The sequence below is a fragment of the Coregonus clupeaformis genome, chromosome 10 (genome assembly GCF_020615455.1).
Source record: "Coregonus clupeaformis isolate EN_2021a chromosome 10, ASM2061545v1, whole genome shotgun sequence".
Lineage (NCBI taxonomy): Eukaryota > Metazoa > Chordata > Actinopteri > Salmoniformes > Salmonidae > Coregonus > Coregonus clupeaformis.
The window spans coordinates 22209748-22234269 of NC_059201.1; the positions used below are offsets into that span (position 1 = coordinate 22209748).

General features: G+C 42.3%; 2 protein-coding genes across 6 annotated transcripts in view; both read left to right on the plus strand.

The window, feature by feature from the left end:
• The first annotated feature begins 8167 nt into the window (after positions 1–8167).
• Positions 8168–12281, plus strand: park7 (parkinson protein 7). Its single transcript, XM_041889246.2, has 6 exons — positions 8168–8313; positions 8908–9009; positions 9207–9266; positions 9810–9879; positions 11197–11283; positions 11786–12281. Exons 1-6 carry the CDS (start codon positions 8224–8226, stop codon positions 11944–11946), a joined length of 570 nt encoding a protein of 189 aa, XP_041745180.1. The 5' UTR covers positions 8168–8223; the 3' UTR covers positions 11947–12281.
• Positions 12282–12790: 509 nt separating this feature from the next.
• kcnab2a (potassium voltage-gated channel subfamily A regulatory beta subunit 2a) overlaps positions 12791–24522 on the plus strand; it is a 179478-nt gene continuing 167746 nt past the window's right edge. For 3 of the 5 annotated variants that reach the window (XM_041888394.2, XM_041888398.2, XM_041888396.2), the window contains exon 1: positions 12791–12903. The gene's annotated coding sequence lies outside the window, so the exon portion shown is untranslated. The remainder of the gene's footprint in view (positions 12904–24522) is intronic. The other 2 variants (XM_041888397.2, XM_041888399.2) reach the window with 1 other exon arrangement.

A 24522-nucleotide genomic window follows, 5' to 3' on the forward strand; every position in this document is an offset into this window, starting at 1 on the left:
AATAGGAAAATAGTGCTTTTACATCATGTAGAAACCTAATATTCCACAAATGACTTTTTAATTTAAATGACAGGTATTTGTATAAACATTTTAGCTTTTTATAATAAACTAATGGATTTACAGGGTTATATATTACTTTCGAGGGCACATGTGCTTTAGAAGTAGCTAGAATTCATATAGGCTACACTGTATCTCAATGGAATTTAAAACATCTTATTTTCTGGTGCTCCTAAATTTTATGTTGTGCTCCTAACTTTTTTAAATTGGGAGCACCAGTGCTACCAATGAAAAATGTAAATTTAGAGCCCTGAATACAATGCATTTTGACCAAAGATCAATTGTCAAAAGGGCCAATTTACCTTTGATTGACCATAGAATTAGAACACATTTTGAAACTCTCTGTATGTCCTATCTGTAGCAACAATCTGTGTATTTGTTTTCGTTGAGCACTCCATAATGTAACATGTTTTCTTATCTGTATCTGTAGTTTTTTTTATCAGGAAAGACCTTATTGAGCCATATGAAGGATATCTTCCTTCCTTCCATTTATAGTCATTATTATTCCAGTGCCCATCAGATTGCACCGTTGGTGAAGCAATCACATAGACCATCACTAAATAATCCCAAAATGATTTAGGTCTATTCACAAGTTTTCTCTCCTCCCTCTTATCAGCAAACAGAGTGTTTTTCTCTTTTCTTAGGGGTCGAATGAAAGGCCCCAGATCTTTTCTTGTGAATCAAGGCGGAGGAGAGGCCTGGTCCTGGACTGATTCATGTCCACACACTGGCAGGATGTTATGCATGGTTAATTGATTGTGGGAGCAGCATGGCCACCGTTGGATCTTGATGGTGCTGCCGAAATGTCACTTTACTGATGTTACAGCGGTGCAGATATTAAAGGCACTGCTCTCAAAGGCTTCCGTCCCAGCCTCGTCCTCTCCCACTGTGTCTGGGAAGACTCTTCTGTCTGTCAGGGTTTCATTTCAGACAGCCACATCTCACATGCCCAGCCTTATCTGCACAGGACAGCGCACCCGCTTCAAGAAGATGCATTGAACATTTCCAATCATAGGAATATATCACCTTTCTCTTTTAAGTGGAAATCAAAAGTATGTGAATAGAAAGAAAAAACAGACATAATTAAGATACCGCTGTATCTGTCCATAGGTAGTTTATATCCAAATGCCGGAAAAATTACACTCCAAGCTGAATGTTTTAATTCCAACAATAATAAAAACAGCATTAATTTCATGAAAATATTTTCATGCTAGTTTTGAGAAGTTGTTGAGAGAAAATTGTTTGGAAATGTTTTAGACATTGAAGTCACATTTACTATAAAAAGTGTGGGATTAAATGTGAAGAATCCGGTTAATTTGAGCTGGAGTTAGTGGATAGAATACCAAAAGTATGCCAGGGACAGGTAAACTATGTTAATCTACAAGGCTTATACTGGTAAAAAATTTAATAAACCTGCATGCCTCTTCACTTGCACAAAGCCCCTGGTTGAAGCCAATCATTTCCAAATACAAAAAAAAGTAAAAAAATGATATTTTACCTCCAAATTTCAGCCCTTATCAATAATAGCTGGGGTACCTGACCCAACTGTTATTTGTAAAACCAGCTTACATACAGCCATCTCACTGGGCACAGACGTCAGTTCAACGTCTAGTTTTGATTTACATTTGGTTGAGTTGTCAACTAATGTGAATTCAACGTGAAATCAACAAAACATTTCACCATGTCATTGGATTTAGGTGAACATTTGGGTGAAAAAAAGACATAATTCCATTATGTTGATAACTTTTTTCAAATCCAATCAGTTTTCCACGTTGATTCAACATCATCACATTTCATTTTTTTGATTAAATGACGTGGAAACAACGTTGATTCAACCAGTGTTTGCCAAGTGGGATGCTACTCAATGAGGTAATACAGTGATCTCCAAAAGTATTGGGACAGTGGCACATGTTTTGTTTTGGGTACTCTAGGACTTTGGATTTGAAATGATACAATGACCATGAGGTTAAAGGGCAGACTGTCATCTTTAATTTGAGGGTATTTTCATCCATATCGGGTGAACCGTGTTGAAAGTACATAACTTTTTGTACGTAGTCCCCCCATTTTAACGGACCAAAGGTATTGGGACAAATTCACTTATATGTGTATTAAAGTAGTCAAAAGTTTAGTATTTGGTCCCATATTCCTAGCATGCAATGATTACATCAAGCTTGTGCCTTTACAAACTTGTTGGATGCATTTGCTGTTTGTTTTGGTTGTTTCAGATTATTGTGTGCCCAATGCAAATTAATGGTAAATAATGTATTGTGTCATTTTGGAGTCATATTTATTGTAAATAAGACTAGAATATGTTTCTAAACACTTCTACATTAATGTGGCTGCTACCATGATTACAGATAGTTCTGAATTAATTGTGAATAATGATGAGTCGGAGGGGGGTATGATATTTATGCCTCTGTAACATCATAATTATTCACGATTCATTCAGGATTATGCGTAATTCTAAACAGTTCACCCGACATGGATGAAAATACCCTCAAATTAAAGCTGACAGTGTGCACTTTAATCTCATAGTCATTGTATTATGTATTATTTCAAATCCAAAGTTCTGGAGTACAGAGCCAAATCAACAACAAATGTGTCACTGTCCCAATACTTTTGGAGCGCACTGTATATCTTTAAATGTTCATACAGTCGATCTTTACTGTGTTTCTTTATGCTCTGTGGATAGGATAGGAAATAAGGAGATGGAGTGAATTGAGGCCTCTGTTTCTCTGCCTCACCAATATACTTCAATCAACATTTAGAAGCATCAGCTTTTCCATATAATCAAGTGTGAATGAACATGTAAACTTAGCCAAGTATTAACAGAATTTGGCCTTTCCTCCACACACAGTGGGCCTTGCTGGCGTGTGAATCCACACTAGCGTGACTGAAGTAAAAGGCAAAAAGCTTGAGGAGGGGAAAGGACCTGAAACAGACAGGCGGGCGGAGACCATCATATTTGGGGTTTGTAGTGGAGAAGGGAGAACATTGATTGTCACCATATGTCTGTAGAGCATAGACTGGGGGTCTACAGTAAATTACATTACTCAACCCACAACATGAGCCAACTAAGAGATGTGCGTAACGTGGCCTGAGATAGCTACCGTGTGAAAAGTGGGCCGCTGGGTGTGAGAGCCATGCCCTGATCGGTCACACTGTGTTTTTGGGGAGTGACAGGGGAAGCAGCAGCTGCATGGTTCACCTGTCCTGTCCTGTACACGGCTCTCCATCAACACTGGCTCTTCCCTTTTCATAGGCCTGCACCTTCATATGTGTACAATCAAAGGAATCTCACATGTAACACTTATCTAATGTGACAACATTTACAAGATCCCAGTCCCACTGTTTTGCAGACATGTAGAATTATATGGTATTCCATTTGTTTAAGTCCACAGTGATTTAAGAATGATACGCATAAACATAGGCCTCATGACCTCCAGTCACCAGGTTACCAGCAAACAGCTATGTACTTCAACTATATGTACAGTCTAATATGATTTTTTTTTTTTAACTGCACATTAATTCAAACATTCTTTCTCATTGCACGGGGAGAATGTTGTCAGAAATCCTGGAAACTCTTGCGAATTGAGAATAAAATTGTTTTCACATACAGTACATTTACTTGGCTAAGGGTAGATACTTACAGTACTTAAGCCACTTAAGACTACTGTCACTCTGTGCTTATCTAATGTGAATATTATGAATGCACCCACTCAGAGTCTATCAGCGAGACACAGAGCACCCCGTGAGAGAGGAGAGAGAGCAGACCTGAGGGAAGCACAGGCAGGGGAGACCCCAGCAGAGCAGAGCAGGGTCGGGGAGCAGCCAGTGGGCATGGCCTCTCTCTCTGTCACCACTTCGGTAGGCACGAAACACTAATCCTGCCTGTGTCTTTATTACCCTCTCTGTGGAGGAGCAGGCTGGGGGTGGCTGGGGGTGGCTGGGGGTGGGGGTACCGCTACAGGGACCAGTCATCAGCATTAGTGTTTGAAGATAGGCCATGCTGCATGGCATTAGGGGATCTAATGGAGGCAGAGAAAGAGATATAGACACTAACAGAAAGAGAGACTACAGAAAAAGGGGGATAGAAAGAGAGGGGTGGGGGGGGGGGGGGGTTGTGAGATAGGCAGTGTCACTTGTACCATCCTCAAAATAGTTTGGGAGGGGGCATAGTCTGAAGGCAGGGAGAATATTGCAACCATAAATGGCTCTAGGGCAATTGTGTGTTTGAGTTATTACACACACTCTAATCAAAATAGCACATTCATGAGCTGCTGCCTCAATTTGCGATATTGTCTCTGTTGGATGTAAACAACATGTTCTCAACTGGATTTACATGGATATCTTTGAGAACATAAAAGCTTGGAAAATAAGTTATGTCAGTGGTACAATTTGCTGTTTTTAACTTTTGTTAGACCAAGGGAGTGAAATTAGTTTTCTTTTTTAGTATCCATTGGACTGCAGACTGACAATATGGAAGTTCTGAAATCCAATTTCCCTGAAATCGAGGTTCCTTGTTGAAAGTTGAAGTTACTGAGCTGGCACCTTCTTGTGTCTGTTGAATGGCCATCTGCTAATCCAGGTGTTTAAAATGCACTCACTGTCACCTTGTTCCCCAGATCCCTCCACACACATGCCTCCAGCTGTCACCTGAGCACTTGGCAGCATAAGGTAATATCATCGAGATGCAATCAAGATTATATGCTTGTCACTCATTGCCTGCTCTCGGAGGCTCACAATGCGTGAAACAGACACAAGATAAAGCTTGTGCACAGATCGGCAGATAAAATGTCCCTAAATATTCATCCCATATTCAACTGTAGTGGTACAGGCCCTTCAGAACTGGCTCTACCTGAATGGGACCAAGAGTAGTTACCATAGAGTAGTGGATGTATGATCTGAATCACACCATCACACTATGACAGAAATGTAGCAATTCAATGTATTTTCAAAACTCTTCTCAAATGTTTTAATCTCTCCCCATAGAGCCAATTTTACTGTGACCATACTGAGTAGTGACACCTCTTTCCTGAGTATCTGAAGCAAGGTTTGCTGCTGTGTATCTTAACCGAACAGGGCCTTTGCATGTACATTTATGTCGCAGAAACGAGTTTATTTCCATGTTTACACCGTTTCATATTCAGAGCAATGGTAACAGGATTACTTTGTGACAAACAGTAATTTGTGGAATTCCCTCATTTCTGTCAGCGGATTTCGTTTTTTTTCTTTCTGAAAATTATTCTGTAGTGTAGAATCCCCAGTGGTTGGATTCCAGAAGCCCTTCAGGTTTGTGAGTAGACCTCTGTGGTGTGCCAGATAAAGCAGAGCAGAGTGAAGGCCTGGCATTGCCTGGCATGCAGGAGGCAGAACTCTCTGGGGAATAATAAAAAGCTTGAGTTCACTGATCAACACTCAGGCTCCTGTTCCTCTAACAGACATCGACAAGAAGATCTCATCTGTGGCCCAATGAGCAGAACACCAGAGCAAGAGAAATCTCAAAAATAACAACAACAAAAAAGATTATATATACACTGAACAAAAATGTAAATGCAACATGTAAAGTGTTGGTCCTATGTTTCATGAGCTGAAATAAAAGATCCCAAAAATGTTCCATATGCACAAAAAGCCTATTTCTCTCAAATGTTATGCACAAATTTGTTTACATCCCTGTTAGTGAGTATTTCTCTTTGGCCAAGATAATCCATCCACCTGACAGGTGTGGCATATCGTCTAAGACCAGCCACCCGGACAGCTGATGAAACTGTGGGTTTGCACAACCGAAGAATTTCTGTACAAACTGTCAGAAACCGTCTCAGGGAAGTTAATCTGCGTGCTCGTCTTCCTCACCAGGGTCTTGACCTGACTGCAGTTTGGCTTCGTAACCGACTTCAGTGGGCAAATGCTCATCTTTGATGGCCACTGGCATGCTGCAGAAGTGTGCTCTTCATGGATGAATCCCGGTTTCAACTGTACCGGATAGATGGCAGACAGCGTGTATGGCGTTGTGTGGGCGTGTGCCCCATGGTGGAGGTGGGGTTATGGTATGGGCAGGCATAAGCTACAGACAATGAACACAATTGCATTTTATTGATGGCAATTTTAATGCACAGAGAGATCACGACGAGATCCTGAGGCCCATTGTCGTGCCATTCATCCGCTGCCATCACCTCATGTTTCAGCATGATAATGCACAGCCCCATGTCGCAAGGATCTGTACACAATTCCTGGAAGCTGAAAATGTCCCAGGTCTTCCATGGACTGCATACTTACCAAACATGTCACGCATTGAGCATGTTTGGGATGCTCTGGATCGACGTGTACGACAGCGTGTTCCAGTTCCCGCCAATATCCAGCAACTTTGCACAGCCATTGAAGAGGAGTGGGACAACATTCCACAGGCCACAATCAACAGCCTGATCAACTCTATGCGAAGGAGATGTGTCACGCTGCATGAGGCAGATGGTGGTCACACCAGATACTGACTGGTTTTCTGATCCACGCCCCTACCTTTTTTTAAGGTATCTGTGACCAACAGATGCATATCTGTATTCCCTGTCATTTGAAATCCATAGATTAGGGCCTAATGAATTTATTTCAATTGACTGATTTCCTTATATGAACTGTAACTCAGTAAAATTGTTGCATGTTGCATTTATATTTTTGTTCAGTGTATATATATTTTGTAGTTCTGCCAATAGAGGATCAAAAGGCCTGACACTTGTTCACATCCCTTGTTACTATTTTTTCATATAAATTTTAGGCGTTAAATATGGTTTAAAGTAGTATCCTTTTGTGTTGGAGGAACATAATGTTGGGGGGAATCCAGTGTCAATGGCCATTTTCACATTTCCCTTTCCAGAGCTGACTGACAATTGGGAAATGTTTGATGAGAAAATTAAAGCAGTATTTGAAGACCTCTTGTTTTGCACAATTATACTTTGCAAAAGATAGCTCTAATAAACAACAAAAGCTTACTTCAGAAAGTTATAAAATCAGGAAAGACGTGTCTGCTCTGCAATATTTGAGTAGCTGTAGCCTTGCACAGATGACTCAGAGCCCGAATTTGCATAGTCAGTGTTTCAGACTAATCCACTTTTTTACTAGGTTACCTGGATTGCAAGTCACTCTAACAGGCGTGTCCTAAATTTGATCATAAACATACTATGAGCTCCTTCTGTAAAGAAATAAGTAAATGGATAAATAAATCCATGTTTTAGCAAATGAGCTTGTGTACCACTGTGAGTCTGGCTCAGTTGATCCCAGCTGCATATGTCGGTAATCACCGCTGCCTTTTGGATTGGCTCACAGGCTCGCAACAAACAAACTGCCGCCAGCATCCCCTATATTTGTCTAATCTGCTGTTTCACTGGGATCTTGTTTTTCGCACAAATGTGAAAGTGAATCTCTGCAATAAAATGCACAGTGGCACATTAAACTGGGAAGAGTGTCTGCACACTAAAGCCCCAGACATTAAATCTGGGATTTACACTGGAATATAATTCCCTGAGGTGCTTTAAAGATGTCTTCTTCTGCTGAGAGGGATTTGATGCAGAAGTTCTTAGACAGAGCTTCAAGTATTTAGTGACCTTCATTCTTCATTTCAGAAAATCTAGGAATTGAGAAAATCAAATTTTAGTTTGAACTAGTTTTCTTTCAGATCTTTTAACTACTGTATAATAAACATTAAGGTTTTGAATAATGTATTAAATAATATAAACCTCAATCGCACTTGTAAGATTATTTTGGAAAAAAATGATGTTGGGGCAAACAAAGGATAGAAAGTCAAGGCTTGTTTTATAAACACCTATGTTTACTGTAGTTTTATTGACAATGTATGGGTCAATACCTCCCCCTGGTGGATATACTTTAACCTACCAGTTCAGATATGTTGCATTTTAAAGTGAATTATGTTGCATCATATTTAAATGAAAATGTATTATCGTACACTCTGCATAACAAATGCCTACGAATATGCTATACGTTGTTTGATTGGTCTAATAAATTATGTGAAATTCTTTGATAAGTTCAACCAAGCGTATTGTTTGTCCTCTCAACGAATCCGTAGCTGTACGTGTAGCGGTGTGTTCCTGTCAAAATAAAGGTCCTCTCACAAACATTTGCTTTCCTGTTGCTGACAGTCGCACACCCACTCGCTCAAGAATGGCAGGAAAAAAGGCATTAGTGATCCTCTCTAAAGGTGCAGAAGAGATGGAAACGGTTATACCTGTGGACATAATGCGTAGAGCTGGGGTTAGTAAACTTATCGAGCTAGCTAAGTTGGTTGCGTACAACAAACACTGATATAGTAAATTGAGCTTACTAAAAGCTGCACATTAGCTAGCTAATATTTTAGCAGATATTTGATTTACCTAGACACAGTCAAGTTGAAGCTGCAGTCCAAGTTAGTTTGACACATGCATGCTGATCTATTTTTTTTGCTCTAGCTAGCAATGTAGGTAGCTACAGCACAGATAGAACAAGTCTAGCAGGTAAGCTAGCTTTATGTTGCACTTAACTATGTATTATTATCTACCTTAGCTGGCCAGATATAACAGGCATAATGAACAACTCTACAGTATGCAGTTTTATCTATGGTTAATAAGTGAGTTAATGTGTTGTCATGGTCTAGCTAGTGTGTTGGCACATACAAAACATGTAAGGTGAGTAAAAGGCCGCTGCAAATGTCAAAGGTGACTGTGCTGTAACTACTATAGGATAGGACGCAGAGTTTTTCAAATTAAAAGTCCCATACTCCTTTGATTATTGGGATTTTATGGTTAAGGGGCAATGTCTGCTGATGGTCATTGAAGTAGTTGTGTTTTTGTTTGTGTCCACATCCTGCAGATTGCTGTGACGTTGGCAGGGTTGACAGGCAAAGAGCCTGTGCAGTGCAGCAGAGATGTCTACCTTGTTCCTGATGCCAGCCTGGAGGATGCCCGCAAGCAGGTCAGGTCCTGCCGCCACACCCTGCAGTCACATTAGTCCACACAGCAGGCTGTTCTCTGACTGCATAAAGTTTACAATGCATTCTGAATCAAATGTTTTCCCACTTTAAAACTTTATTCATTGATTAATGTACGGTTGATGCATCTGAAATTGGTACTATAAATGTGTTATCCGTGACCTTGTATCTTTTGATGCAGGGTCCATATGATGTGGTTCTTCTGCCAGGGGGAGCTCTCGGTGCCCAGAACCTGTCAGAGGTAGGGATGCACTTAATGTTTGGCATTCATTGCAAAAAGTTTTAGCTGCAGATTCATCTCTCCTGTGTGTCCCTGACATTGTCAATATAATGTTGCAGGTAGATACTGTAACATTTGTCTCTTGGTAATGTTTTGGTGGACAACTAACCATAGAAAACTATAAAAATATATTTTCATAAACTATAATTTACCTACATTTAAAATATAATTTACTTGGTATGCTCTTATGATTATTCTTGTTGATTAAAAACAAGCAAATATAAAATTATACAGTATGACAATGTGATGCTTCATTACATTTATGGTTTTAGCCCTTACATCTACATGCTCTGTGAAAGTTGTCCCTCAATAACTTTAAATTGTTTTTCAGTCATGCTGGAAACAATGACTCATCTATTGCCCTCAAGATTTATCAGACTGTCCATTCTTAATCCCTCTAGCAAAGCCGCATTTACTGAAAAGTCAGTGTTATAACACACTTTCTGTATGAGTGTAGAGTGACTCATCTCTCTGTATGTGGCCTCCATGTTGTTTTTCTTGTAGTCCCCTGCTGTGAAAGAGGTGTTGAAGGACCAGGAGGACAGGAAAGGGCTGATCGCTGCCATCTGTGCAGGTACTGTTCCTTCTGTGAGAACGCACAAATCCACCTCTACATTACATTGCAGCTCACACACTCCAGGATGTATCTGTGTCAATGAACACAGCAGGGGGAAGATTGCTTAGATCCTAATCTTGAGTTAAATCTGCAACCAGCGATTTCTGTCAGACAGTGAGTGTAGTATAAGATTGGGACTTAGTGGGCTGTCACATCGCCTTTCCATTATTAGGAAGCAGGAAACCAATACACAATTAGATTATGATAGAACGACATATTAGTGCCACTGACAAAGCCCACTACCACTGAGATTTTCTGCCTGCCTGTGCTGATGAAGGGCACTAGAAGGATGTTGTGAATGAGGACATGGGACCCATGTGGTAGAGCAGAGTGAAGGGCGTCCTAGAAAACATCTGATGTCCCCACAGGAATATAGAATTAATCTGCCAATCAGAGGACCAGCAGCAGCGTCGCATTGTGCTCTACTAAAATAGATGTGAAAATAATGCTTTCTATTTCTAATGTGAACAGAGGTGTGAAAAGTGCTTGACTCAATTACTCCATGTATAGCAGGTAATGCCGTAGACCCTCCGGTCTCCCATTTCATATTCTCATCTTTCTGAACAAAATCAGTGTGTTGTGGAAGACCATATGTTTGTGCATTATGATGATGATTATAATAATAATAATAAGCCAGGAGTCATCCGATAGAGGGATGCACTGCCTCCCTCTGTCCCAGCCCTGGCCAAGCGCTCTGTCTCCGGAGACGGTCGTTTGTCCAGCCTGGTGTCCTCAGGACGGAGCGGAGGCAGGCCTGTAACAGGAGGAGCTGGGCTCTACTTAACTGGCAGGCCCCCACTCTGCCTGCCAGAGAGGAGTGTAATCTTTAGACTGCATGGGAAGGCAGCCAATGAGCATGATCAATAGCTTTCTATTTATTAACAGTCTGAGGATGAGCTTACTGCAGTGCTAGGACGTTGCCAATGTTAATGCAGCAGACATAAAGTCCATTATTTTTTGTCTCTGTTTTTCCCTTCCTCTAAATATGGCGTGCAGAGGTGGATTGAAACCATATACGCTATGTGGTTAATTTTAGATCATATTTTATGGTAGTGTGATATCTACTAATGAGTCTGACTTTTAGAGGTGATGTCACCTCAATGGAACAGTCAAACAAAAGTTAAGATGTATTGATTGTGACACCTCTGGGTTTTTGAGAAGGAATAATTTGACATCTTTTGTTGTCCAGAGAGTGCCATGTCTGTTTTGAACAGTTTGAAATGAATACAGAGAGAAATATGTTGTTCTAACTCTCCTGTCCCCTCCTCACCTCAGGTCCCACAGCGCTCCTGGCACATGGTATTGCCTACGGCAGCACAGTCACCACCCACCCTGGTGCCAAGGACAAGATGATGACTGGAGGTAAAGTTCCGGTTGATGAATCTATGCACTGTATAGCTAGTTCATAGCCACTGTGGTTCTTGTTAGTTGGATGTTACACAAAATACAGCCACATGTAGGAAATCTTCCTGTATGATGACTCAGCAGGCTCAGTGTGGCAGGAAATGCAGCATATTATTGCAGCACAATGAGCACTTCCCAAGTACTACTGAACAGTGGTGACAAATGATTGTGGTCCTTCGTGTCCAGCAGAGGGTGCTGTAACACGTTTCATACTTTATGATAATCATCAGTACAAGGTCATTATGCACCAGCATTTGATCGGATTCAAACAGTAAACACACCAACATAAATACTTCAAAAAATAAAGACTGCATATACAAAAGTTAAATTATGTAATAAAAAGATTAAACCAAAGATGAATAACTTGATTTGAACAAGTGGTACTAAATAATCCCCATTTGCAGAGTATTATACAATAGTGTTTATCTCTCTATTCACCACTGTCCCTCTCCCTCCCTAGGCCACTACAAGTATTCTGAGGCTCGAGTCCAGAAGGATGGCCATCTGATTACCAGCCGTGGGCCAGGAACCAGCTTTGAGTTTGCCCTGGCCATTGTAGAGGAGCTCATGGGGGCTGAGGTTGTTGCTACTGTCAAAGCACCCCTGGTTCTGAAAGACTGAGTGGTGTTGAGCCTTTCAAACTAAAGCACTGTCAACTACACCCCAACTACTCCACACTGTTCATCATGGTACACAGGCCAATCATTGTGAACAAAGAATAATGATTGACAGGATAATGTGCTATAGTAATAAGATGGATTTTATTATTGTCTCTTCTAGCCTTCCCTGGGACATGTTGCCCCCTGCACTTTAAGCATCAGTGATTTGGGATTGTAATTGCTTTTGTATTGGAAAATCACCAATGTTCAATTGTATTGATGTATAATCAAATATATTGGTGTCTTCACTGTCCAAAAGCATTGATGTAGCTTCATCATTAAAGTCAACTGAGCCCCCTTCTGACTCTTGGTACAGTGACGTTATGTGTATATTTATAACAATGACACTGGAGGTAATTTGATGAGTATGCCTTCGACATGACACAGTCAGAAATAACAAGAGCAGTAGCTACTGCCCTACGCTTTCGTTAGAATCATCTTCAAGCCAACAACAATGTAGCCACCGCATGAAATCAAAGTAACGTTTGTGTTTCATCACACAAATAAATAGAAGCTACCAATCAGGTAATGGCTGAATAATCTTACTGAATCGAAAATTGAATTGGTACAACAGCACTGCAGGTAATCACGATGGTTGAAGGCTACGTGAGCAAGTCGACAGCAGTATATATAGGCTAAACAGCAGATTTGAGAGTTTCAAATATGATTTGACTGATTGCAGTAAAAGGGATTACGAAATCACAGGTGGGCGCGGGAAACCTAGCTGCTAAATTGATTGACAACGAGTATGTTCAATGAAAATCTTTGCATGGTTGTGTCGTCGCGTAAATAGCCAATTAAAGCATCGCCCCAAATAAACAGGCGTGGGTCTGCAGCAGCGCGTGGTGAGATGTCAAAGTGGTAAAAACAAGGGGCTGTTTCAGATTGAAGAGCAGAGGATTTTGGACAAAATACAAAGGTAAGAGCTAGTTAGCTAGCTACTGTATACGGTACCAAATCATGTTGTCTCTGTGCAATTTTGCGAATTTCGTGGTAATGTAGTCTGGCACATCCAAGTTGTTGTTCAGGCACAGCCATTTGAAATAGCTAGCCTCAAGAATACACGTTCTCAAGCAAATGAGTGGGTTAGCTAGCCAGCCAGCGCGATGCCGGATAAACTAGTAACGTTAGTAGTCTACAATTTAATATTGTGTTAATTAGCTAACAGTAACTTAACATTGTAGGTTAGCATTCAAAGCATTACTTGTGATTTGACTGAGGGTGCTTCGCCAGCTAGTTAGGTGGTACAGTAACCTTATGTGCCACCACGACACGCTCTACAAAAAATACCAGTGCACGAGAGACTCGCTAAGGTTAAACAAAACCATTGTTAATTGCTGCCTTTTGGATTTTGTGTGCATACGGTAATCTCAGTCGACTAGTGATTGATTCTTCAAAGCAAACGTGACCGCTCATGAAGCAGACCCTTGTATGCCATTATGGGCTGTCTTGAGTCTGAACCGAAGTCTTCACATTCGCTTTGTAGAATCAATTATTTAACACCGAGATAAAATTAGGTTTATATTCGATATTCGGTTTTCTCTCGTCAATAGCTATTGAACCAAACATGCCATGAATATGAATATGGTATATTCTGAATCAGGGATTGATGGAGAACCATACACACCTTAAAAAAATAATAAGTGTGTATATATGTATGTATGTATGTATGTATGTGTGTGTGTGTATATATGTGTATATATGTATGTATGTGTGTATATATATATATATATGTATGTATGTATGTGTGTATATATATGTATGTGTATATACACACACACAGGTAGCGGCAGGAAGCTTAGTGGTTAAGAGCGTAGTGCCAGTAACCGAAAGGTCGCTGGTTCTAATCCCCGAGCCGACTAGGTGAAAAATCTGTCTGTGCCCTTGAGCAAGGCACTTAACCGTAATTGCTCCTGTAAGTCGCTCTGGATAAGAGCGTCTGCTAAATGACAAAAAATATAATAAAAAAAGTGGTGTATGTATACAGTGGGGAGAACAAGTATTTGATACACTGCCGATTTTGCAGGTTTTCCTACTTACAAAGCATGTAGAGGTTTGTAATTTTTATCATAGGTACACTTCAACTGTGAAAGACTGAATCTAAAACAAAAATCCAGAAAATCACATTGTATGATTTTTAAGTAATTAATTTGCATTTTATTGCATGACATAAGTATTTGATCACCTACCAACCAGTAAGAATTCCGGCTCTCACAGACCTGTTAGTTTTTCTTTAAGAAGCCCTCCTGTTCTCCACTCATTACCTGTATTAACTGCACCTGTTTGAACTCGTTACCTGTATAAAAGACACCTGTCCACACACTCAATCAAACAGACTCCAACCTCTCACAATGGCCAAGACCAGAGAGCTGTGTAAGGACATCAGGGATAAAATTGTAGACCTGCACAAGGCTGGGATGGGCTACAGGACAATAGGCAAGCAGCTTGGTGAGAAGGCAACAACTATTGGCGCAATTATTAGAAAATGGAAGAAGTTCAAGATGACGGTCAATCACCCTCGGTCTGGGGCTCCATGTAAGATCTCACCTCGTGGGGCATCAATGATCATGAGGAAGGTGAGGGATCAGCCCAGAACTACACGGCAGGACCTGGTCAATGACCTGAAGAGAGCTGGGACCACAGTCTCAAAGAAAACCCTTAGTAACACACTACGCCGTCATGGATTAAAATCCTGCAGCGCACGCAAGGTCTCCCTGCTCAAGCCAGCGCATGTCCAGGCCCGTCTGAAGTTTGCCAATGACCATCTGGATGATCCAGAGGAGGAATGGGAGAAGGTCATGTGGTCTGATGAGACAAATAGAGCTTTTTGGTATAAACTCCACTCGCTGTGTTTGGAGGAAGAAGAAGGATGAGTACATCCCCAAGAACACCATCCCAACCGTGAAGCATGGAGGTGGAAACATCATTCTTTGGGGATGCTTTTCTGCAAAGGGGACAGGACGACTGCACCGTATTGAGGGGAGGATGGATGGGGCCATGTATCGCGAGATCTTGGCCAACAACCTCCTTCCCTCAGTAAGAGCATTGAATATGGGTCGTGGCTGGGTCTTCCAGCATGACAACGACCTGAAACACACAGCCAGGGCAACTAAGGAGTGGCTCCGTAAGCATCTCAAGGTCCTGGAGTGGCCTAGCCAGTCTCCAGACCTGAACCCAATAGAAAATCTTTGGACGGAGCTGAAAGTCCGTATTGCCCAGCGACAGCCCCGAAACCTGAAGGATCTGGAGAAGGTCTGTATGGAGGAGTTGGCCAAAATCCCTGCTGCAGTGTGTGCAAACCAGGTCAAGACCTACAGGAAACGTATGATCTCTGTAATTGCAAACAAAGGTTTCTGTACCAAATATTAAGTTCTGCTTTTCTGATGTATCAAATACTTATGTCATGCAATAAAATGCTAATTAATTACTTAAAAAGCATACAATGTGATTAAATTACAGACCTCTACATGCTTTGTAAGTAGGAAAACCTGCAAAATCGGCAATGTATCAAATACTTGTTCTCCCCACTGTACATCCACAGGTATACCTCCAATTGACTCAAATGATGTCAGTTAGCCTATCAGAAGCTTCTAAAGGAATTACATCATTTTCTGGAATTTCCCAAGCTGTTTTAAAGTTACAGTCAACTTAGTGTATGTAAACTTCTGACCCACTGGAATTGTGATACAGTGAAATAATCTGTCTGTAAACAATTGTTGGAAAAATTACTTGTCATGCACAAAGTAGATGTCCTAACCGACTTGCCAAAACTATAGTTTGTTAAAAAGAAATTTGGAGTGGTTGAAAACCAACTTTTAATGACTCCAACTATATATATATTACACAATTTGCGACCGCTCGACTAAAATCTCGGTCGACCAACAGCCTATCGAACAAACAATCGACCAGTCGACTAAATGGAGTCAGCCCTAGTATCATTTCTTAATAGTAGCTGATCGTTGTAGCATTACTCCGCGTATGAAAGCTTTAAAAGCTTCCCAAACATGTACAGTGGGGGGAAAAAAGTGTTTAGTCAGCCACCAATTGTGCAAGTTCTCGCACTTAAAAAGATGAGAGGCCTGTAATTTTCATCATAGGTACATGTCAACTATGACAGACAAATTGAGGAAAAAAAATCCAGAAAATCACATTGTAGGATTTTTAATGAATTTATTTGCAAATTATGGTGGAAAATAAGTATTTGGTCACCTACAAACAAGCAAGATTTCTGGCTCGCACAGACCTGTAACTTCTTCTTTAAGAGGCTCCTCTGTCCTCCACTCGTTACCTGTATTAATGGCACCTGTTTGAACTTGTTATCTGTATAAAAGACACCTGTCCACAACCTCAAACAGTCACACTCCAAACTCCACTATGGCCAAGACCAAAGAGCTGTCAAAGGACACCAGAAACAAAATTGTAGACCTGCACCAGGCTGGGAAGACTGAATCTGCAATAGGTAAGCAGCTTGGTTTGAAGAAATCAACTGTGGGAGCAATTATTAGGAAATGGAAGACATACAAGACCACTGATAATCTCCCTCGATCTGGGGCTCCACGCAAGATCTCACCCCGTGGGGTCAAAATGATCACAAGAACGGTGAGCAAAATCCCAGAACCACACGGGGGGACCTAGTGAATGACCTGCAGAGAGCTGGGACCAAAGTAACAAAGCCTACCATCAGTAACACACTACCCCGCCAGGGACTCAAATCCTGCAGTGCCAGACGTGTCCCCCTGCTTAAACCAGTACATGTCCAGGCCCGTCTGAAGTTTGCTAGAGTTCATTTGGATGATCCAGAAGAGGATTGGGAGAATGTCATATGGTCAGATGAAACCAAAATAGAACTTTTTGGTAAAAACTCAACTCGTCGTGTTTGGAGGACAAAGAATGCTGAGTTGCATCCAAAGAACACCATACCTACTGTGAAGCATGGGGGTGGAAACATCATGCTTTGGGGCAGTTTTTCTGCAAAGGGACCAGGACGACTGATCCGTGTAAAGGAAAGAATGAATGGGGCCATGTATCGTGAGATTTTGAGTGAAAACCTCCTTTCCATCAGCAAGGGCATTGAAGATGAAACGTGGCTGGGTCTTTCAGCATGACGGTGATCCCAAACACACCGCCCGGGCAACGAAGGAGTGGCTTCGTAAGAAGCATTTCAAGGTCCTCGAGTGGCCTAGCCAGTCTCCAGATCTCAACCCCATAGAAAATCTTTGGAGGGAGTTGAAAGTCCATGTTGCCCAGCGACAGCCCCAAAACATCACTGCTCTAGAGGAGATCTGCATGGAGGAATGGGCCAAAATACCAGCAACAGTGTGTGAAAACCTTGTGAAGACTTACAGAAAACGTTTGACCTGTGTCATTGCCAACAAAGGGTATATAACAAAGTATTGAGAAACTTTTGTTATTGACCAAATACTTATTTTCCATCATAATTTGAAAATAAATTCATAAAAAATCCTACAATGTGATTTTCTTGATTATTTTTTTCCCCCCCTCAATTTGTCTGTCATAGTTGACGTGTACCTATGATGAAAATTACAGGCCTCTCTCATCTTTTTAAGTGGGAGAACTTGCACAATTGGTGGCTGACTAAATACTTTTTCCCCCACTGTATCTGTTTCTTACAGTTTGTTTGTTTCAAAGAATATCGTAATGTGTGTTCTTAAGGAATTCACAAAACACCTTGTCCCGTAAGAGGCTGGTGTTCATTCGCCAACATTTTATGTTTTTCTCTTCTCCTATTCCAACGGTCAGATCAATGGGTGCATGATCTGTCATAGCTATTGTGCCCACACTGCAGCACCCACTTTATCTATGAGTGAGCGTGAGATCAGAAAGTAGGCGATGCGTGAATAAACAGTATACCTATTTAGAAAATAATGTGTAATCACGAGCGGTTGGATTGATCAGTTTTAATTGCTGCTTAAGTTTGTGGTCCTGGTTAAAACAGTTTTTTGGGATTTATCTAAAAATGCATCAGGGACCGCCTAATTTGGTCTGGTCCTCCTCATTCGGAGCATAAATATTTCCCAATATTATATTTTGTCCTGAAACAAGTAAAATCAAGAACCCTTTTTCCACTATTTTATTTAACCTTTATTTAACTAGGAAAGTCAGCTATGAACAAATTCTTATTTACAATGACGGCCTACCAAAAGGCCTCCTGCGGGGACGGGGGCTGGGATAAAAAATATATAGGACAAAACACACATCACAACAAGAGCGACAACACTACATAAAGAGACCTAAGACAACACACAGCATGGTAGCAGCACCACATGACAACATGGTACAAACGTTATTGGGCACAGACAACAGCACAAAGGCAAGAAGGTAGAGACAACAATACATCACGCGAAGCAGCCACAACTGTCAGTAAGAGTGTCCATGATTGGTTAGAATAGGATGGGAGGCCAAGAGTCTGTGTAACCAATAGAGAGTCAGAGTCCCGAGTGTGGGAACAGTCAGTCTGTCCCACGGTTGGGTAAACAAGCAAGTTCAAAGTCAACAAAGCACGCAGGAGTCATGAGGCAAATAGCATAAAGCACAAGGAAATAAATATAAGGACTTGGGGCAAGCCATTGTAAGTTCAAAGAGTCACTCGCCCCAACAAGATAACTTGAGAGAGTAGGTCTCTGACTCCAGCAGGCTATAAAAGTCTCAGATAATTAACTAGTATAGGCCTACTATTTATTTATTTATTTAAAATGTTTCTGAGTAAGCTCACATAATAAGCTTCAGAAGATAATTAGCCTACCTAAAATTCCTATCAGTCCAAAGTCTTCTGTGTGTGTTAGTGTGTGTTGGAGGCGAGCGAAAGCTCGGGAGTGTGGCGGGGGAACCTTTACCAGACAGGTGGAGACAGGCCAGGGCTGCTTGGGAGAAGCTTTTTTCAGGAGGCAGATTCCTTGTAGAAAATCCCAGCTAGCTAGCTAACGTAGCTAGCAAGTCTCTGTCCACCGTTTTTTCCCACGTGCAAAAGGAGGTCTTTAGCTAGCTATATCTCTTCAGTTTCGGCGAATGGTCCTTTACCACGTACAAACAAGTTGTCCTGTGACTGTTGTATTTTGGAGATTGCGAGGAGGATATCTTCTGATGGCGTAGCAGTGCGGTCGTGTTCTCTTGTGTGTCCATGTAAATAGCCAGTTTTTTGTATTTCTTTTGTATTTTACGTATATATTTCCCTATCACACTTTTCATCCTAATAAATATACTTTCCTGCAACCCGCCTCACTCAATGTGGAACGGATTCTATTATTTACTCACCTTTATCTAGAATCTCCAGTTGAAACTAGCCAGCAAGCTAACTAGCTACTTGCTATTAGCCACCGTTAGCGGTTTTCACCCAGAACATTGGATTTTCTGCCAGAATAACTGAATCACTGGACCTTAACACCGGATCGCAACTAGCTAGCCGCAACCGAATGGCTGTCGAATGGATGTTGCTGTAGGCTAATCACCACTGCCCCAGACGCAAGCACCAGTTAGTCTTGAGCTAGCCTCGAGCAGGCCCATATCCCGGCTATCTAACCTCTTTGTCTACCGGACGGGAGTAGCCAGCTAACTAGCTACTTGCTATTAGCCACCGTTAGCGGTTTTTCACCATTGTCCGTGGCCTGCACTACCTACCAGCAAGCTCTAGCCTGGACTATTATCGGGCAGTCTGCACAGCGCGTTATCGACCCAGAACCGATCTGATTTTCTGCCGGAATCACTAAATCACTGGACCTTTAACACTAGATAATCGCAACTAGCTAGCTGCAACCAAATTTAACGTTGTTGTTGGCTGAGCTAGCCTTGAGTCAGGCACATCTCCCGGCTATCTACCTCTCTGTCAACCGGACGGGACCTCCTAGAGTCGACACGGAGCCCCGCCGATCCATCACGACTGGTCTGCCAACGTAATCGTCTGTGGTTTCAACAGGCTTCCCGTTGCGACGACCACGAAGATCCATCTGCTAGCCCCGGCCCGCTAGCACACGCAAACAACAGCCGTGCTTCCTGGTCGCTGTGCTGTAGCACCAATTCGAACTGCTCTCGGACTCACATAGCTGTTCACTGGACCTTATGATCACTCAGCTGCACAGCTGATGCCTGCTGGACTGTTCCTTTACACGGTACCCTGTCCTGTTTATTCTGTTTAGCCTCAGCCCAAACTTTATCGCCATTACCAGTTGTTGTCTTAGCTCTCTCTAATAACACCTGTGATTGCTTTATGCCTCTTTCCCATGTCAATATGCCTTGCCTATTGCTGTTCCAGTTAGTTCTTATTATACAATTTCACTGTAGAACCCCAAGTCCCTCTCAAACTGCCTCAAATAGTTCCTTTGTTCCACCCCCATACTCGCCGAGACCGGCTCAATCGGTGCCTCCAGTAATGCTATCTCTTTTATTGTTACCCAACGCTTAGGTTTACCTCCACTGTACTCATATCCTTGTCTGTACATAATGCCCTGAATCTATTCTACAACGCCCGGAAATCTGCCCCCTTTATTCTCTGTACCCAACGCACTAAAAACCAGTTCTTAAAGCCTTTAGCCGTATCCTTATTCTAGTCCTCCTCTGTTCCTCTGGTGATGTAGAGGCTAACCCAGGCCCTGCAGCCCCCAGTATCACTCCTACTCCCCAGGAGCTATCATTTGTTGAATTCTGTAACCGTAAAAGCCTTGGTTTTCTGCACATTAACATCAGAAGCCTCCTCCCCAAGTATGAGTTATTCACTGCGTTAGCACACTCTGCCAACCCTGATGTTCTAGCAGTGTCTGAATCCTGGTTTAGGAAGGCCACCAAAAATTCTGAAATTCCCACCCCCAACTACAACATTTTCCGTCTAGATAGAACTGCCAAAGGGGGTGGGGTTGCAATCTACTGTAGAGAGAGCCTGCAGAGCTCTATCATACTATCCAGGTCTGTGCCCAAACAGTTTGAGCTCCTATTTCTAAAAATCCACCTTTCCAGAAATACATCTCTCACTGTTGCCGCTTGCTACAGACCCTCCTCAGCCCCCAGCTGTACCCTGGACACCATACAGTGAGGGGAAAAAAGTATTTGATCCCCTGCTGATTTTGTACGTTTGCCCACTGACAAAGACATGATCAGTCTATAATTTTAATGGTAGGTTTATTTGAACAGTGAGAGACAGAATAACAACAAAAAAATTAAGAAAAACGCATGTCAAAAATGTTATAAATTGATTTGCATTTTAATGAGGGAAATAAGTATTTGACCCCTCTGCAAAACATGACTTAGTGCAAAACCCTTGTTGGCAATCACAGAGGTCAGACGTTTCTTGTAGTTGGCCACCAGGTTTGCACACATCTCAGGAGGGATTTTGTTCCACTCCTCTTTGCAGATCTTCTCCAAGTCATTAAGGTTTTGAGGCTGACGTTTGGCAACTCGAACCTTCAGCTCCCTCCACAGATTTTATATGGGATTATGGTCTGGAGACTGGCTTGGCCACTCCAGGACCTTAATGTGCCTCTTCTTGAGCCACTTCTTTGTTGCCTTGGCCGGGTGTTTTGGGTCATTGTCATGCTGGAATACCCATCCACGACCCATTTTCAATGCCCTGGCTGAGGGAAGGAGGTTCTCACCCAAGATTTGACGGTACACATGGCCCCCATCCATCGTCCCTTTGATGTGCTTTCTTGAGCAGGAGGACCTTGCGGGCGCTGCAGGATTTCAGTCCTTCACGGCGTAGTGTGTTACCAATTGTTTTCTTGGTGACTATGGTCCCAGCTGCCTTGAGATCATTGACAAGATCCTCCTGTGTAGTTCTGGGCTGATTCCTCACCGTTCTCATGATCATTGCAACTCCACGAGGTGAGATCTTGCATGGAGCCCCAGGCCGAGGGAGAATGACAGTTATTTTGTGTTTCTTCCATTTGCGAATAATCGCACCAATTGTTGTCACCTTCTCACCAAGCTGCTTGGCGATGGTCTTGTAGCCCATTCCAGCCGTGTGTAGGTCTACAATCTTGTCCCTGACATCCTTGGAAAGCTCTTTGGTCTTGACCATGGTGGAGAGTTTGGAATCTGATTGATTGATTGCTTCTGTGGACAGGTGTCTTTTTATACAGGTAACAAGTTGAGATTAGGAGCACTCCCTTTTAAGAGTGTGCTTCTAATCTCAGCTCGTTACCTGTATAAAAGACACCTGGGAGCTAGAAATCTTTCTGATTGAGAGGGGGTCAAATACTTATTTCCCTCATTTAAAATGCAAATCAATTTATAACATTTTTGACATGCGTTTTTCTTGATTTTTTTGTTGTTGTTATTCTGTCTCTCACTGTTCAAATAAACCTACCATTAAAATTATAGACTGATCATTTCTTTGTCAGTGGGCAAACGTACAAAATCAGCAGGGGATTAAATACTTTTTTCCCTCACTGTATGTGAATTAATTGCCCCCCCATTTATCCTCAGAGTTCGCACTGCTTGGTGACCTAAATTGGGATATTCTTAACACCCCGGCCATCCTACAATCCAAACTAGATGCCCTCAATCTCACACAAATTATCAACGAACCTACCAGGTACAACCTTAAATCCGTAAACATGGGCACCCTCATAGATATCATCCTGACTAACTTACCCTCTAAATACACCTCTGCTGTCTTCAACCAGGATCTCAGCGATCACTGCCTTATTGCCTGCGTCCGTAACGGGTCCGCGGTCAAACGACCACCCCTCATCACTGTCAAACGCTCCCTAAAAACACTTTAGCGAGCAGGCCTTCCTAATTGACCTGGCCCAGGTATCCTGGATGGATATCGATCTCATTCCGTCAGTAGAGGATGCCTGGTTGTTCTTTTAAAAGTAATTTCCTCTCAATCTTAAATAAACATGCCCCATTCAAAAAATACAGAACTAAGAACAGATATAGCCCCTGGTTCTCCTCAGACTTGACTGCCCTTGACCAGCACAAAAACATCCTGTGGCGTACTGCATTAGCATCTAATAGCCCCCGCGATATGCAACTTTTCAGGGAAGTTAGGAACCAATATACACAAGCAGTTAGGAAAGCAAAGGCTAGCTTTTTCAAACAGAAATTTGCATCCTGTAGCACTAACTCCAAAATGTTTTGGGACACTGTAAAGTCCATGGAGAATAAGAGCACCTCCTCCCAGCTGCCCACTGCACTGAGACCACCAATAAATCTACAATAATCGAGAATTTCAACAAGCATTTTGCTATGGCTGGCCATGCTTTCCACCTGGCTACCACTACACCGGCCACCAGCTCTGCATCCTTCGCTGCAACTTGCCCATTCCCCCCCCCGCTTCTCCTTCACACAAATTCAGACAGCTGATGTTCTGAAAGAGCTGCAAAATCTGGACCCCTACAAATCATCTCGGCTAGACAATCTGGACCCTTTCTTTCTAAAATTAGCCGCCGAAATTGTCGCAACCCCTATTACTCGCCTGTTCAACCTCTCTTTCGTAACGTCTGAGATCCCCAGAGATTGGAAAGCTGCCGCGGTTATCCCTCTCTTCAAAGGGGGTGACACTCTAGATCCAAACTGTTACAGACCTATATCCATCCCGCCCTGCCTTTCGAAAGATTTGAAAGCCAAGTTAACAAACAGATCACCGATCATTTCGAATCCCACCCTACCTTCTCCGCTATGCAATCTGGTTTCCGAGCTGGTCATGGGTGCACCTCAGCCACCCTCAAGGTCCTAAACGATATTATAACCGCGATCGATAATAGACAGTACTGCGCAGCCGTCTTCATCGACCTGGCCAAGGCTTTCGTCTCTGTCAACCACCACATTCTTATTGGCAGACTAAATAGCCTTGGTTTCTCAAATGACTGCCTCGCCTGGTTCACCAAATATTTCTCAGATAGAGTTCAATGTGTCAAATCGGAGGGCCTGTTGTCTGGACCTATGGCAGTCTCTATGGGGGTGCCACAGGGTTCAATTCTTGGGCAACTCTTTTCTCCGTGTATATCAATGATGTCGCTCTTGCTGCTGGTGACTCAGATCCACCTCTACGCAGACGACACCATTTTGTATACATCTGGCCCTTCATTGGACACTGTGTTAACAAACCTCCAAACGAGCTTCAATGCCATACAACAGTCCTTCAGTAGCCTCCAACTGCTCTTAAACGCTAGTAAAACTAAATGCATGCTCTTCAATCGAACGCTGCTGGCACCCGCCCACCCGACTAGAATCACTACTCTCGAAGGGTCTGACCTAGAGTTTGTGGACAACTACAAATACCTAGGTGTCTGGTTAGACCGTAAACTCTCCTTCCAGACTCACATTAAGCATCTCCAATCCAAAGTTAAATCTAGAATTGGCTTCCTATTTCGCAACAAAGCCTCCTTCACTCATGCTGCCAAACATGCCCTCGTAAAACTGACTATCATACCGATCCTTGACTTCGGCGATGTCATTTACAAAATAGCCTCAACACTCTACTCAGCAAATTGGATGTAGTCTATCACAGTGCCATCCGTTTTGTCACCAAAGCCCCATATACTACCCACCACTGTGACCTGTACGCTCTTGTTGGCTGGTCCTC

Coding starts and splice junctions, on each gene's coding strand:
- park7 (XM_041889246.2), top strand. CDS start 8,224: ATGGCAGGAAAAAAGGCATTAGTGATCCTCTCTAAAGGTGCAGAAGAG. Junction 8,314..8,907: donor ACATAATGCGTAGAGCTGGG/GTTAGTAAACTT, acceptor CACATCCTGCAG/ATTGCTGTGACGTTGGCAGG. Junction 9,267..9,809: donor GTGCCCAGAACCTGTCAGAG/GTAGGGATGCAC, acceptor TTTTTCTTGTAG/TCCCCTGCTGTGAAAGAGGT.